We start from the raw sequence: 17,446 nt of genomic DNA, 5'->3' as shown, positions 1-17,446 counted from the left end.
TTGACACAATGATCATGCTCAAGCCACCTTTGTTAATGTGCTGTTGCTGCCCGTTGATCAGACACACAGTAACAGCAAAGGCAAGCTGTGTAGTACAGTGTCAGACTACAAGTACTCTACCCTTCCTGTTTTTCCTCTCACCTGCGTGGTTATCTAAAAGGGAAATTACTTATTTAAATTACATTATAATAATCTGCCTCAAACTGACTGTAGCAAGAGAAAGCATTGTTCATCCTCAATTCACTCCTTGTCTCCTGGTAATGCCAAATACATGGTACTTAAGGTCTTTTCTCAGACTCCTCCAATAGCTACCCACACCGGAAAGGGTGAAGGAGTGGGACAGAGCCTTAACCAGAATGTCTTGCCTTTGGTTGGTTTATATCAGACCCTTAAATAGAAATGGCTACATTACATAGTGTTAATAGTAGACACTGAATAGGAAAGGACTCTTGAGGGTCTTCTGAATAGTCTTCCTGTATTTGCTTTCAAAATAGTTCAAGCTTCTGTGTGGCTACATCTACACAGCAACTAGATGTCCGTGACTGGCCCATGCCAACCAACTTGGGCTCACAGGGCTGCAGGGCTCTTTTGTTGCTGTGTAGACTTCTGGGCTTGGGTTTTAGTGTGGGCTCAGGACCTTGCGAGGCGAGTTCCTGAGCCTAACTTGGCTGGCACTGGCCAACCGCAGGTGTCTAGTCGCTGTGTAGACATACTCTTAAGATTTTTAGCATCACTGTCTAGTTGCTTGACTGATATTAATGCAATATTACTAATGCCTTTAATACATGATTGTTTATGCCAAAGATCACTTTTTGTTTTATTAAGGAATGGTTGGGAAAGTAAGAATCATGTTTGCCTTTGATATTTCTTCAGAATGTTTGCTATATAAGTTCTTAACTGTTTTGTAGGAGCTGAAATACTGTACACCTTATGCAATTTGTGCTTTTTTGAACACTATTGGTCTTCAGACCTAAAATGAAGCAAAAATTAAAAAAGACCTTGAATGTTGGTTAGAAATGTTTTACCACTGATATTTTGTTTATAAATCAAAATTTGTTGTATAGTCTAATATTTTCAACCTTTTCTTTTTGTTCTGTTAAAACAAAATAAAAATGCATTTGTATAAATGTCACTTTATGAACATTTACAGGGACTGAATAGTAAGAATATACTTTAATTGCAGAAAGAACATAGGTCAGCACACCAGAAATATGAGTTTGGAGAGTTAGTTATCTTCTAAAAAGTTATAAAACAATTGTATGGTAATAGTTCTGCACCCCTAATGTACTTAAAATAGGTACCCTAACAATTTCTATACATTCAGAATAGAAAGATAGAATCACTACTCCTATCGGTTATGTTGTCTTCTGGTTCTGATTTGGTACAAGTTATCTGAAAGAGTTAACAACACTTATGAGTTTCTAATACATGGAGGATGCTGACGTAGCTATTATCTGTCTTACAAAGTGAAAAAAGCATTGTAATGGGGGTGGTAGAGGAGGTTAAATGTTTTGGTACTTTGTGCAGACTGTTCACTTACCTTGTAGGACAAATTTCCTGGTGCCAGTACAGGAAATAATTCAGAAGTGCTAAGTCCTGCTTGAACTCTATGATCAAGCAGTTTGTGGGTACACACATCTAGCCTGAAGAGTCAGACTGGTTATGTTGAAGGTTGGAGAGGAGACTACTGGGCACAAGGAAACACCATGGAAGTCCTTGCAAATCCCTGTTCCACTCAGCCAGACTACCCCACGGTTTTGGAGACAATTGCCATATGGTGGTGGAAGGCTGTTGTCAACTTCCACCTAGCAACCACTGACTGTGCTGGATGTGGCCATCTTGCATACAAGTGCCAATAGGCCACTAGGCAGATTTGGAGGTAAGGAAGGTCAACTTTGAGTTTGCTTACTCTATTATGAGGGAGATTTAGTTCCTGGTCAGATTCCAACTCAGTGCCAGGCAGGTTTGTTAAGGGCCTAGGGAAACCTTAGAGTCTGGTAGCGAAGTTTCAAAACTGTCTAAATTATACCCTCTCTGGGTATAAGAGGAGCTGCCATGTACTGCAAAAATCAGCTAAAACATTCATGGCTACATAGGAACACAAACATCCTATAGTCTTGGCCTTCTCCAAGTAATGCCTTGGGAGAAGCCTAGCCATTGGTCAGCCTTTCATATTAGTTAACAAAGCCCTATTCCCATGTGTCTGCCATTTTGACAGTAGAGTTATAGAGATGAGGGGAATGGACCTTTTTGCCAGCCTTTTTCTGCTGGTAGCTTTACTCACATCAGAGAGTATACAAGATACCCTTGAAATAGATGGAAGGGTTTAGGAGGGTGTTTTGTGCTTCAGGTACCAAATCCCTCATCGTCCTGGAATGGTATTCCCATAAAGCTCCACTACGATTGACGTGTTAGTGTTGGACCCCTTTCCTTAAAGTTGCCTGGTAGCCTGACTCACCTTTGCCTTTCCAAGCCTTTGAGCGTGGCTCAGTTCTCACAATGTTTTTGGAGTTCTGTCGCTGCCTCAAGACACAAGGTGCATTGGACAGAAAAACAACAGGGAAAAGATGGCCTCTGCATTCCATTGACCTAGGCGTGAAGCGTGTTCATGGTTTAATGAAGCTGTGTTTCCAAAATGGCAGGGAAACCTCATGCTGCTCCATACAGAATGGACAGCCATTAGTGTTTTTACAAGAGGATCTGGTGCACTTGCTCCTCAGTAAGGCCCAACAAACTTGCTTGTCCTCATGTAGCTTTCTGCCTAGGACGGGACAAATGCACCAGTGGTTGTTGCCTAGAACTTCCCTACCCTTAAGTTGCAGTTGACATCTTAAACCAGATGCCCTATAGACAAGATGTCATTGCCAGCTTTTAGGTGGAAGCAAGTGACTTGGACATCTGAAAATATGTCTCTAAATCAGAGAGGCTCTGTTGAAGGGCTGGTGCTGTAAAGCTATCTTCAGATGGTGCAAAGAAAAGGTGTGTCCAGGCTTCCTATTCAAGCAGAGGGAAGGTTCAGTTTGGCAGTTGAAGCAGAGTGGAGGACAGACCCCTTAATTTATTTTCAGTAGATTTAAAAAGAATCCCTTAAATAAAAAAAATTAACATAGCTTCTGGTTTAGATAAACACCACAGCTTCCCTCTTTGTGCAGGCACTAGGTTGAACTGGGATTTAACTATGGCCTCAGTAGTAGGCTAACCAGAATGAGAGCTTCTAGGAGTGAAGAAGGAATGACATTCTGCCTTGGCTGTCAGAGCCTAAGTATAGCATCTTCAGCCGGGAGGAGCAGCTGAGGGGGAGGAGTAGCAGGGAATGGGATTTCTTTGCAAGAAAGTATAGTGGAAAAGTGTGTGCCTTTCTCTAGAAGCTGCCCTCAATCTCCAGCTGCAGCTGGTCTGATGGGAAGGAACTTAACTGGAATCCACCTGCTGCGAGAAAGCAGCTAATCAATCCTCATTGACTAAAGGTCCATCTTAGGCTGGGTTCACTTGTAAGATATGTCTGCAACAGTACGTCCAGAAGCAACGATTTATATTGTACCCATAATAAATCAGACATGCAAGAAGTTTACCTGCTACCTCCACTGTTGTAGCCTCTGCTGTGGGCTGATACCTGCAGTTGGAGAAATGCTCAGGTGGGCTTCACTGAGAAAGCCAGCCAATAGGAATGTGTGAAGAGCAATGTGCTAGCTGAGTGTTAGACTCACACTATAGTGACAATACCCACTAAAATAGCAGCGCTAAGAGCTAGGTTTGAAGTAGCTCAGTGTTTTAGAGGCAGTCAACAGTTTGGTTATCCATGTAAACTTTTAGAGGAAAAAACCATGGCTTTGAATAAACCAACAATGCATTGACAGCAGCTAGATTTTCAACAGGACTGGAGGTCAGCTGGAATTCAAGAGATGGAATTCGGTACTTACACCATATTGTTGCACATTAAGCCTATCAAACAGGGTTATTTTGTATAGTGTTCATCCATTGTGATATTGCTATAGGTTGGAGGAAAGACAAGGTCTGTATGCAAAGCAGCATGCCGTACGGGCCTTTCTGTGGATCCAAGCCACAACCTATTGAAGCACACCATGTTGTAACTTCGCCAAATACTTTAGAGAAAACAGAACATGTTAAGTGCCCTGATGATCTAATCTAAATCACATTCCCAAACTAAAGCTCATGACCTACTACTGGCAGGCAAAGAATGGGCTGCTGCTGGCTCTTCCTCATTGCTGTCTGAGAGAAACTAGTGTTTGGAAAGGGAGAGTAAAATTAAATGTGATTAATAGAGCCAGACACTGAGGGCTTGTCTTCACGTACAGCAGCACATCTGCACCAGTGCTGCTGTAGTGCTTCAGTGAAGACATACCTATGGCAATGGAAGAGCTTCTCCTGTTTGCATAGTTAATCCACCTCCCAGAGGCAGTTGCTATGGCAGTGGGAAAAGCGCTCCTATCCAGGGAGCTCTGTCTACACAGGGTGGGGGAGGTGGGGGGTTAGGTTGCTATAACTAAGTCGCTCCAGGGTGTGTGTTTATCACAGCCCTGAGTGATGCAGTTATACTGATAGAGGTCTGTAGCGTAGTGCTGGCCTTAGTATTTAAGACATCTAACACTGTTCCATCTATGCAGTTGCTGCAGCTCAGAAACTAAATGTTCTGTGCAATTGGGAATAAGCTGTCAAAAGGGCCTTAAGATGCACTAAAGCTCTGGTCCATCTTAAATAAGACCTCTACTTCCATAAGGAGAAATATTGTTTGACTGTTCAGGAAAGGATCTGGAGGATGCTAGTGTTAGAGAAGAACGAGGCTCTTTCCGTTCATATGGGGTGCTTGAGAAGAGTGGATTCTTAGTAGACGACAGCTCTAGGTACAGCATGGCATGAGTCATTCCAGCATTGCCAACCTCACTTGTTCAAAAAATCATGAGTCATGATTGTAAAGAAGTTGTATTCTCCTTTGCCGGCTGAACCTTTTTCTTTTACATTTTCCAGTGTTCCTTTGCAAGAATGAGAGGTAGGAACTTTTACGGCTTGAATACGCCAGTATTTAGAAAGCTCATTCCTATTTTTCATCAGGCTATTGCATAGTGTACGTTGCTCCTACTGGAATTTTTGTAGATAATGACCTCGTGGGAGAAAATGTGAACAGCAATCCCTTCAGCTGTAAGAGCGTTGCATACCCTTTTCCTTCAAAATCAGGACTTTACTCTCATAATAGTGCTGATTATGTTCAGTGTTTAGGAAAGCAGATCTAGCTCATTGCATGACTTTGTATAAAATACTGAACTACACTCTCTAGGGTAGCTCTGTTGGCAGCATAGGAAATTTCAGTAACACTGGTATCAAACATGAGCTCCAGTATGGTTAATAGGATTAATTTTTACTTCTAATTCCATGGAGCTACCAATTTTAAATGAAGATGCTGCAGCATTTCCAGGTTGCTGTATTGGAGCGATACAGGGAGAGGTGGGGACGGCTTGTCACAGAACATAGGAGGCCTTGGGTGTAACTAGCGTCTCTCCTATTTTTAAGCTTGTTAAATCTCTTGTTAACGTTAAAGCTCTCAGTAGGATGGTAGTATAACCTGCACTGCCGGTGTATTGGATACAATCATGCAAACAAAGTTTTCATTGGGGAAATAAGGGTAACAGTCACATTTTGATTTGATAGTCAAAGATTGTAATGTTCTATAGCTTTGAAGTGCAAGCTCTAGCTGGCCACTGCTTGTATTTGCAAGATCAGAAATTTACAGCACATTTCTTAAAAAATGATTGTTTTTTCTAGAGCACTTGCAAATTACTATACACTTCTACTGGTCCTTAAGGAAAAGTTCTTGTTATCCATTACACCTGACTAAGGAATTATCGACTGAATTGAAGTTTTTCATTGCTCAAGAGAGGTGTTAACTGATTATATAGCAGAGTAGCTCCCCTGTTCATAGAATCATAGAAGGGTGGAAGGGACCTCAGGAGGTCATCTAGTCCAAACCCCTGCTCAAAGCAGGACCAATTCCCAATTAAATCATCCCAGCCAGGGCTTTGTCAAGCCGGACCTTAAAACCTCTACGGAAGGAGATTCCACCACCTCCCTAGGTAACCCATTCCAGTGCTTCACCACTCTCCTAGTAAAAAAGTCTCCTAATAGCCAACCTAAACCTCCTCCACTGCAACTTGAGACCATTACTCCTTGTTCTGTCATGTGGTACCACTGAAAACAGTCTAGGTCCATCCTATTTGGAACCCCCTTTCAGGTAGCTGAAAGCAGCTATCAAATCCCCCTTCCCTCTTCTCTTCTGCATTCTAAACAAACCCAGTTCCCCCAATGCCTCCTCATAAGTCATGTGCTCGAGCCCCCTAATCATTTTTGTTGCCATCCTCTGGACTCTTTCCAATTTTTCCCACATCCTTCTTGTAGTGTGGGGCCCAAAACTGGACCCAATACTCCAGATGAGGAGAACGATCACGGACCTTGATCTGCTGGCAAAGCCCTTACTTATACAGCCCAAAATGCCATTAGTCTTCTTGGCAACAAAGGAACATTGTTGACTCATATCCAGTTTCTCATCCACTGCAACCCTAGGTCCTTTTCTCTAGAACTGCTGCCTAGCTGCTTGGTCCCTAGTCTGTAGCAGTGCATGGGATTCTTCCGTCCTAAGTGCAGGATTCTGCATTGTTCTTGTGAACCTCATCATTTTTCTTTTGGCCTAATCCTCTCATTTTTCTAGGTCTCTCTGTATCCTATCCCTACCTTCCAGTGTATCTATCACTCCTCCCAGTTTAGTGTCATCTGCAAACTTTCTGAGGGTGCAGTCCACACCATCCCCCGGATCATTAATAACATATGCATGTTCAATGAGAACACATGCTAATATTTAATTCCTCATTGGTTGAAAGGCAGTTATTACTCTGTCTCCCTCAGAATGCTGATTTCAACCTTGATTGTACCTAGAAGACAATTAGTGGTCCAAATATAGACCTGGATACCAAAAGTTAAGCTTCATCCTAAATAAAATTAGCCAGATTTAAAAGACAAGCTGAACACCTACAACTTGCACTAATGTCAATGGAAGCTGGAGATTTTCACTCAGGCTTTATTTTTGGTTGTTTCTCAAGTGCTTAAGTAAAAAATTAAGAAAGCTAGTTTTGCTATCCAGGTTTGAAAGTTTTGGCTGCAGAACTTTGCTTAATCTTTTTGTCTCAGGTCAGGTCTTAATACCTACTTACGCCATTACAAGTAAATAGGCACAAGTCAGGGAGCAAAGTCAATGGCAAAGCAAGGACATGATGCAGTGTCCTGATTCCTTGATCCTTCTAACACATGAGACAATGTTGGACTTCATGGTACATTCATTCAACTGGCAGTCTGGACAAAGCCAGTGCCCAATAAGTTGTTTTGTTCTCAGCTTTAGAGAAGACCCAGTGGTTAGCGTTAGGAAGGTGATTGACAGTTATACATTTCAATATTTAAGCTACAAAGCTAAATGAAGTGAATGGCTCATCACCTTCATGTCCTGTTGAGTGGTGGTACTTATTCCTCATCACTGGAGGTGTGAGCAAGTTGGTAAGGGTAGCTGTAACTGGTGGTTGCTTTGTATAACAAAAGTTTCATGTGCTATTTGCCAGAGCATTACAGATGCAGGCCATAAGCAAAAAAATACATTTTTACAAGCAGAGATATTTGCAGCAGAGTACCCTTTTATTTTAATTAATTACAATAAAGTATACAAACCAAGTACATTTTACATTTTCTACTGTGCTACCTAAATGCTACACTCCAATGTACACGTGGCACACATGACTGGTGGCATTCGCTGCAAAGAGGAAGTACCTCTAAATCAAAGCTGAGGCTTTACATAAAAATAGATATTCCTCTCTGCAACTGTATTTGTAAAAAACAAAAACAAAGTAAGATGAGAAGTGGAAAGAAAATGGAGTACTGAAGCAACACTCACTCCCAAGTTTGGATGCAGAAGGTTATTTTATCAGCTCCTCTGTTGGTGGCACAAATGAAAGCTGAGTAAGGCAAACACTTCCTAAGGCAGTATCTTGTAAACAGGAGTAAAAGATTTTTCTGTTCATCAGAAAGACTCTCAAGGCAAGTGTCAATTTTGACATGTCCCAGGCTTACCTGGAAGCCTACCCAGTCTCTCTGCTGCATTCTAGTTCTGAAATGATATCATGCTGCACTGTGAAGTGTTAACTTGTGGCAGGCTCGGAGAAAGTGAAGTATTCTCTCACCCTGCAGCAGTAAGACCTGCCATCACAAGAGGGTCCTGCTGGGTTTCTTGCCTTTGCCAGTGTGCTTCACCACCTGCAGTCCTGGCTTTGGTATCTTATTTGGCAGTGTGTTAGTGGCATTCTACGAACCACCCAATCCTCGTTCAGAAGACTTTATTAAAAGTGTGAAATCGTTAAGAAAAAATCAACCTAGTTTAAAACCATGTTTATGAAAAACAGATTACACTTTAATTTGAATAATTGCTGTGAATAGAAATGCTTTGATCCCAAATTAGTGTGCATAATTACTCAATTGGCACCTAATAGCAACATATGTCACTAAGCGGTCGCAATTTCCAAAGCTGAAGGAAAAAAAAAAAATAGTACTACTTGCTCTGGCAAATGGAGCATCTTCTCATGTCCGGACTTGGAATTTTCCTGCTTTTGTGATGTACTTGACACCTTTAAAAGGCTTGTATTTCTCTCCAAACATGTCAAGGCGATTTACTTTCAAGCCTACACAAAGGATAACATGAAGAGCAAGAGAGTTTACATTTTCACACGCCCCTCCCCTTGCAGTCTGGATAATTTGCTTTGGAAATGCCCTGGGCAGAGGAGTTTAGTTCTTCCACCTAGCAAGCACTACTGTTCAGGATGAATTGGTTTCTCTTCTACCCTCCCTTTCTCCGTTGATTTTTATGCCAGAAGGAATGACTGTAATCCTCTAGTCTAGGGGTTCTTAACCTGGCAGTGTGGCCACCCCATCTCTCCTCTATTGCTAAGTGAGACAGATCCTGGTACACAGAAGGGTAAGGATCATGGATCCATTCTGACCTGCTGCAGAGCACATGCCATACAATAGCTACACGTAATTCTTCCCACTCTAAGACAAAACAGGCAATAGGATTAGAGCAGAGCTTTCACAGATGACATCCACTCTTGCTTTAAACAATGGAAAACTACTGCAGCCATTGTCAACTCCACCAATGGTTAGCCTGCCTCATGGTTATAAATTTGCACTTATTTCCAGTCTGGGTACAATAACTCCTCGCTTAACGCTGTAGTTATGTTCCTGAAAAATGTGACTAAGTGAAATGGTGTTAAGCGAATCCAATTTCCCCATAAGAATTAATGTTGGGGAGGGAGGGGGAGAGAGTTAGGTTCAATTCCAGGGAATTTTTTTCCACCAGACAAATTACATTACACACACACACACACACACACACACACACACACACACACACTTTTATACAAACAAACAATCTAATGCTGTACACAGCACTGATGATTGCGAAGTCAGAGCCCTCAAGGGTTAACATGTTGTTAATGTAGCCTCACATTCTTCAAGGCAGCACAAATGGAGGGAGAGGAGACAGCATGGCAGACAGACTCACACTGTGTGTGTGTGTGTGTGTGTGTGTGTGTGTGTGTGTGAGAGAGAGAGAGAGAGAGAGAGAGAGGTGCGCATTGCCCCTTTAAGTATGCTGACACCACTCTAGGTACATTGCCTTTAAAAAGATCAGGAAGTTGAGATAGCAGCTGCAGCCTGCTAGCTCCCTCCATCCTGAGCCCTGTCCTGTCCCCACCCTGCTCTATATGGAGAAGGGAAGGGGGAACACCCTGACATTAGCTCCCTTCTTGCCCCCTCCCCTGCATAGCGAGCAGGAGTCTCTGGGAGTAGCTCCAAGGCAGAGGGCAGGAGCAACACAGTACAGTGGGGGGAGGGACAGCTGAACTGCCGGCAATTGGTAGCCTGCTGGGTGGCTGCTGCACAGGGAACTTAGGGGCAGGGAGCTGATAGGGGGCTGCCCGTCCACCCTGATTCCATGCCCCCACCAGCTAGCTCCAATGGGCTGCTCTTTCTGCAAGCAGTGGACAAAGCAGGCAGCTGCCAAACAACTTTATAACAGAGCATTGTGCAACTTTAAACGAGCATGTTCCCTAATTGATAAGCAACATAACAACGTTAACCAGGACGACTAAGTGAGGAGTTACTGTATTCGAACTGGTTCTTGCTATGCCTTTGTCTGCTGGCTCAATTTAGTCACCTTTTTGAAAGTCTTCCCTTAGAACTGCAGCCATTAATCCTGATTTGTTCAAGTCTAGTTATTTGCGTAATCACTATACAGCATGCTGTCATTAACAAATGCATGTTAGCACAGGTACAAGAGATGGAAAAAGGCTCTTTATAGAGAGGGAACACTTGTGCGTCTCAAAAGGACTTTGGTTGGCAACACAAATTTCAACCATTCAATAGGCTTCGGGGTCAGCAATGTGGAATCTAGAAAGTCCTCTGGATAGGCCAGAGTAAGTTGAGCGTTTCAGTAGGCGAGTGGCCTCCTCAACTGCACTGCAGCTCTAGAGACTGTGCCTGAGATGCCAGGTTTGGTCATTTGCCACACACCTGACCACCCCATCATTCTGGAACCTCCCACATGAGAAAGTTTAGTGTAAACACTGTCTTCTGCCCTCACTAATCCATTGCCCTCACTGATCCTTGCTCCCACCTCATTAGGTTCTAAACAATATTTTCTGCAAGTGTATAATCAAATACGTAGAATGTGCCCGAATTAAGTTAAGGCCCTGTTCCTACAAAACACTTGCTTATGTAAGTAAGTTTACACAAATCCAATTGGTTTCAATGGTATTCACACACATTGTGTTTGTTTGCAGGACTGGGGTCCGTAGGCTTAACTTCTCAGGTCCATGGTTGTATTAACACTGTAGCCTTCAAGTTTGATTTCATGCTCTGAAACTAGAGGGGTTACTTTGAAGCTGATGGAGGCTGTTAAGGGCTTCCAGAGTTAGAAGGAGAAATAAATTTCCCAAAATAAAATTGTCACTGATAATCAGGATGAGTTTTTCCTGTGCTAGGCCCACAGAAGTCAAAGAACTAAGGAAAACCATACTGCGTGTGGGGGAAAACCCCACACAAAACTCTTCCTTGCCCTACACCAGAGAAGTTCATGTATGTTCCAAGCAGAAGCCTGTGAAATGTCCATCATTTTGCCCTGGAAAGGCCATGAGAAATGATCCAAATCAAGATTTCATGATGTTCTACTTGCAAGATGAAACTGTTAGTGTTTCAAGGTAACTTCATCTGTTTGATGTCAACTCTGCTCTGTGTTCTACAGATTCCCCAGATCAGCAGCTCCAATTCAGTGCTAGGAGACTCCTATTCCTACAGTTCTCCTACCTCCCCCAACTATAGTAGTTCTGGTTAATGCAGCCGTCTCACCTGAAATAGCTAGTTGTTGTATCTTAAATTGAATGTTTAGGCTGGGATTCTCCTCTGGCTTGGGGGCCCCAGACTGTAGATTCACTATGCCCTTAAGGTTTGGTAGCTTTTGAGGGGTAATTTTGCCAATGTCCCAAGTTAACACCTAAAAAAAAATAAAAATAAAAATAAAAAAAAATAGTGAGTGGATTTTAGCAAATAATTTGTCAAGTTAATATCCAGCTGCTAGTTTGTGGGTTGGGTGGGGCAGCTACTCTGTAGAAAAATTCTGGCAGCTGGACACCAGGTCTGGTCAGGAGCCTTGCCTGGATTAAATCCAAAGTGAACCTGCCTTCCTGCTACTAGATAAGAGCAATGACCAGGGGTAAGGAATCCTTAATGGGACCCATTTCCTAAGCAATGGTTCTTGATAAATAACTCAGTAAGTCAACAGGGCATGAGTGAGGAGGGGAAGCAGAATAAAGCTAGCAGATACCTGGGTAGGAGAGAGTTGGGGGAAGGGGGAGAGAAGGAAGAGGAGCAGAGAGATGGAAGAGGAGGGATTTGCACTTAGAAGACCATCTGCATCACTGGGGCTTTAAAGATTCAATTGTTTCAGGTGACAGTTACTTTTTTAGAAGTAAAGATTGGTACAAAAGCTCCCATTTGGCCCTCTCTCTGTTCCATTAAAGTTTTTAATGTACCAAAATTAACAGGGAAAACCATGCTGGCAAAAGGCATCAGACAAGCCAGCAGAACTGTAGGAACAGGGTTTTGCAACTGCAGCCTGATCATACATTGAACTCAATAGGAGGTAGGAATGGACACAATATGTGCTTGCCTGGCTCTACCGGGGCACATCAAGTGCCCTGTGGTGCATGGTAGGCGAGGTAAAGTCCAGCAGACCGTAATGATTAAGGTAAATCGAGTTTTGGTTCCAAGCCCTATACAGTCGTTTGGACACAAATTTCATTTATCTCTGTACTAATACACGAGGAGATACATGGGGCGGGGGGTACCCTCACTACATTAAGTGGGAAGAGACCACAAGATTTTCTATGTTCTTTCCTACTTTTTATTTTGCCTCTTCCCAAATGAGTTTTCCTGAATAAGGGTACAAAGAGACACTGATCATTTGCCTGATTTTACCATATGGAGAAGAACCAGAAGCTGGATTTGTAAGTAGGTTTTATTTGTGTTTTGGGGCTATTTGCTCCTTCACCCCCCCGGGACAAAGTTCTAGTAGGTATGTCTGCCTTGGGCTCTGTTCACTTTTTGATTCAATAATTTTCATTTTTAAAATCAAGTCTATTTCTTTGGGGAACTGTTGCTTCATGCTCAAATCAAGAGCTAATTGGTAACTTCCTGGGGCAGCAGCAACCTCAACATGACACGAAACATACAATAGTAGCACTTGGCCCAAATCCCATCCTGCTAAAATTGCTCTGAAGGGTCAAAGAAAACTTTAAGAGTTCTGGGTGTCAACTCCCATGTGCAAGAGGCATAAGTTAGAATTATGTTGGAATGATATATTTAGAGAAGAAGCCAAATTATGGGTCAACTGTTTTCCATTCCACTCCCTGTTTACAATGATTTTTTGGGCAGTGTGAGGGCAACAGCAAAACATACCCAAATCCACCCCCTATTCTGCTACTTGCTGGCTATTTTGCCTGTTGCAGTTTATACCCACCTGCTACTTGTTGTCTGAGTTTAAAGTTCTGCTGCAGCAGCTACAAGTAAATGTCTTCTCACAGAGCTTAGGGGAAAGGCATGCACCATAAATGAAATTGACGCAAAGTGCTGACATGCATTAAAAAGTGTGTTTCTGTAGTCCCTTTTAGGGTTATGGAAACAACATGTACAAAATGTGGTCTCAAAGATGACTGTGGCCCTTTAAAATTTACCAGAAAAAAAAAAAAAGGATAAAAAAAACCATAAGTTTTTTAGATTGTCATAAAGCTATACTGAACGGTTAAGTTTAGATTTTTGCTCTGGTACGCAAAGCACTCTAGAGCAGTGATTCTCAAACTTTGTTTTTTCCACGGACCACTTGAAAATTGCTGAGGGTCTTGGTGGACCACTTAATGATCTTTCCAAATATTGTTTGTACCGTTAAATAACTATTGTAAAGCGCTTTGGAGAAAAGCGCTATATATAAAAACCCTTAATAATTAACTCTTTGCTCTACAAATAAAAGCGACGGATGTGCCCTCTCTCCCTGCTGGGGTTGGGAAGGAGGGGGTCTCTTCCCTGCCAGAGAGCTATGGCTGGGAAGGAGGACCATTTCTCCCCGGAAGCTGCAGCGTTGGAGCTGGGGAAAGTCACCTCTTTCTCTGACCACTCTAGCCCTGCACGTCCAAATTCCCCACATCCCCTCTTCTCACCCCTCTGCCCCCTCCCACCTATTCCTCTCCCCAGGCCACCACCTCACCTTCTCCAGGGCCCAGGCACCTAATTATTGGAGCCATGCCTGAGCGCCTCCACTAATTAGGTGGTTGGCCCTTCATTGTCTCATGTGCGGCCACCCAGGTGCACACCTTAGAGAGAACTATCCATGGAGCACCTGAATGGAGCTTGTGGACCACTAGTGGTCTGCAGACCACAGTTTGAGAACCTCTGCTCTAGAGGATGATGCTTTCTCTTGATTTCTTTAATTTTGTCTGCATTGAATTTAAAGAAAGAAAGAAACAGCTCAATACTTACTTTAAGGACGGGATCAAATGTATAGCTGCCTTGTGTGGAAGTAAGGTTCATGTTTAGAACAGCTTTTGGCATATGAACCGTCACAATGACTCCTTCCACTGTCTTCCCCATATTCTGTTTAGGTCCAATTGTAACATCGAATCTCCCTGAAGAGCTGTTCTCCTTAAAACTGATCATGTGTTTCACATACACAGGAATTGCTACCAAGCTGAAGACAGAAACTGGGAATTAAATGCACTTAGCAGAAAAGACTACATCAGATAAATTAGGGGAAATAAAAGTACAGTTTGCAAAGAAGTCTTATATCCACCATGGTGTTGGCAGGATAAATCAAAACCAATTTCTCTTGAAAGTAGAAAGTAACATTCTCCTAAAAAAGATCCAAACAGGGAAAAAAAAAAAATCAAAGTCCTTAAGTTAGTGGTTTGTAATGGAATAGCAGATTCTATTGGTGAACAGTTATTCAACAATCAATACAAAAAGGTACTTACAAGCACTCTGACTAGAAACATTCTCACTTTTGCTTACATTAAAATGAAACTAAGCTTGAAGATAATTGCAGTTTAGTGGAGGCTTTTTAAAGCCAGTGAAGATCCATGTAGTACAGAGAGATAGCATCTTAATTACAGAGCAGCTTCTAGCAATGGATACATCAGGAGTTAAATGTTCCGTTACAAGCTAGCGATCTGCCTAGTTGAACAATCACAGCTGAGATGATATCAGCATCTCTGCCAAGCAGGGTTTTGTGTTAGAAAAACTGTGACAGAGCATCAGATTAAATAAATCTGAGACAGCTACCCACACACATGCATTTAGCAATAATGAGAATTCCAGTCATTAAATCATGAGTCAGAGCAAATGGAGATGTTCATGAGATTATTCCAAGGCTTGTTTACAGGGTGCATTAGCCCACACGAGTGGGTTGTAAATTCCAGTGTGCACTACCATGGTGCGCACTAAATGGCTCATGTGGCACCTGCTGGGGTGTAATAAAAGTTCCCTAAGGCACATTAATGAACCCCTAGCACATGCCAGCAGGGTCTGCACAGGCAATTTAGTGACCAACATCCTAGTTCGCACTGCAATGTGCTCCCCTCTCGCATGGACTAACGCACTGTGCGGACAGGTCCCAAATGAAGACTGGGGAGCTAACAAACACTCACTTTTGGGCGCTCACACGGTAGGACAGCAGTCTGAAGTTGCCATCTGGAGGAATAAATGAGAGCACTCGTTCAGACTCCCAACGCTTGAACCGGATACAGGGATGGAAACTGACGTCATCCAGAAGTCTCGGGTTCTACAGGAAGCGAGACAGATGTAAGCTTCTCCCACATCTGGTGAAGGTTTGATATCAGCTGGTTTATTCCTTCCTCACCCCCTGCATCCTAGCTTTGCTGCTGCAGAGAGGTGCTAGGTTGACAATCCTGATCATCAGACCAGGTACAGTCTGAAATAGAAATGCCAGTTCCCCCTCACAGTGCCTGAACTAGGACTTGTAGGGATTGCCTTTAAGTGAGAGATGCCAACTTAATCGCCAGGCGCAGTCACTGTTTTGCCCTCTGTGCTGAGGCTGCCAACAAGGAAGCCATCTGAGGAAAGCTGGTTTTCATGTGACCACCTATTGTTAGGACTCTGCACCAATATCAGTCAGATAATGGCAGCCGTCAGTTACTGCTGACCTAGGGACAAAAGGCTCTGCATCCCCATTACTAAATTACTGAACAACGTGGCAAGCAGTGATAGCAATGCAAAGTTGCATGCACTATTCAAAATGGGTAATGTGGTTGAAGACTACATGAGAGCATTCTGCTCAGTCATGAAGCAGCTGGAGTTTCTTCTCTGTACACTATGGATTGAAGGCAACATTTCAGTCTTGTTTGCATAACTCTGCTAGAAATACAATACAAACAGTTACATTTAGATAGTTGATTGCATTGCTAGGTTTACCATGAAAGAAAGAGAAAGATCAGGCATTCCTGACAACTTAATGCAGGAATCAATGACACCTTGAATTTCTGCAAAGACTGTGGAACCTGGAAAAGTAATGAGAGAAAGAGAGACATACATGATTTAGTATACTGTGGATAGCTTACCAAATATAACAGGAGGGGCAGTAAAGAGGACATAAATGCATCATATACAATGGTGCACATATCAGTATGTTTAGCACCCAGCTATGCAAACAGAAAGTAATCATTCTTGTTACATATATCACAGAAGGCTTGCTGAGGTAGATCAGCTGCAGCAAACAATTGTTCTGGTCCCATCCCAGTTGATTTTTGCTTAATCACATACAATTTGCCACACTGAACACTGCTGTCTCTAAACAGGCATCCTGTCCCTAGCACTGGCCAATATGTGTTTGAGAATATTGTGACAATCTAGAATCCTGTGTTCATCTATTTACAGGACTATGATAAATTCTGTACGGAACATGCCTTGTGAGTTATCATTTGAAAACTCAATTTGCTGATCATCATAATTGTCCTGGTAAAATGTGTGGCAACATATGTAAAGTTACAAGATGAATTTTACTGTATGATATTACTAAGAGCAGTCACAAACCAGTTCCTCAGTGACAAAAGGCAAACTGATGCCTCAGCCAGGAAGCACAAAATCAAATAGACCATCATCTGGTTAATTGGCCATTTTTTGACAGGAAATAGAGTGTGAGAGGGAAATTAACATCTTGGCAAAAACAGCTGCAGGTTCGTGTCCCCACAGACTTTGTCTCCTGAACTCTAGCTGAAGACGATTCTCACAGAAAATGAAAAGTATAAAGAATGGGGAACACATGCTCCAAATAATTTCTCTCTTTCTTTCTACCCATGGTAACACCACTACTTGAGGAACAAAAACGGCTTTGGATTGAGGGAGGAATCCTGTCTGAAAGGAATTCTGCCTGTAAGTCTGATAGAATTTTGCTTTGAATTCACTTAGCTTGCTAAAGTTAGACATCAGTCGTGTTACTTTTTATTTTTGTAACCAATTCTGACCTGTATGCCTCATTACTTGTAATCACTTAAAATCTATCTTTCTGTAGCTAATAAACTTGTTTTATCTAGACTAGTGTGTTTGGATTGAAGTGCTTGGGAAACTCCATTTGATATAACAGGATTTGTGCATATCATTTTCTATAAATAAAATGGACTTTAGATGAGATTGCTTCGTCCAGGGGAGGGCTGGGTAGTATAAAATGCATGTTTCTGGGGAAAGTCTGGGACTGGGAATTAGCTGGTAATTCAAGAGTTGTTGGCTGTAGCACTCAGACAGTATAGCTGGGAGTGATTCATTGGCTGGAAGCTGTGTGTGAGGA

At 42.5% G+C, this 17,446-nt stretch overlaps 1 protein-coding gene across 2 annotated transcripts in view; it reads right to left on the bottom strand.

The window, feature by feature from the left end:
• Positions 1–7,668: 7,668 nt before the first annotated feature.
• AP3M1 (adaptor related protein complex 3 subunit mu 1) overlaps positions 7,669–17,446 on the bottom strand; it is a 37,208-nt gene continuing 27,430 nt past the window's right edge. The window contains exons 5-9 of one of the 2 annotated variants that reach the window (XM_030569516.1): positions 16,078–16,163; positions 15,294–15,427; positions 14,131–14,338; positions 11,449–11,593; positions 7,669–8,726 (exon numbers count right to left, since the gene is read on the bottom strand). In XM_030569516.1, coding sequence (XP_030425376.1) covers positions 8,626–8,726; positions 11,449–11,593; positions 14,131–14,338; positions 15,294–15,427; positions 16,078–16,163 — 674 coding nt within the window. In that variant the 3' untranslated portion in view covers positions 7,669–8,625. The remainder of the gene's footprint in view (positions 8,727–11,448; positions 11,594–14,130; positions 14,339–15,293; positions 15,428–16,077; positions 16,164–17,446) is intronic. The other variant, XM_030569517.1, reaches the window with a different exon arrangement.

This window comes from Gopherus evgoodei, chromosome 7, assembly GCF_007399415.2.
Source record: "Gopherus evgoodei ecotype Sinaloan lineage chromosome 7, rGopEvg1_v1.p, whole genome shotgun sequence".
Taxonomy (NCBI): Eukaryota; Metazoa; Chordata; order Testudines; family Testudinidae; genus Gopherus; species Gopherus evgoodei.
The sequence above is the reverse complement of the archived record's forward strand: the minus strand, read 5'-3'. Positions and strand labels throughout refer to the sequence as shown.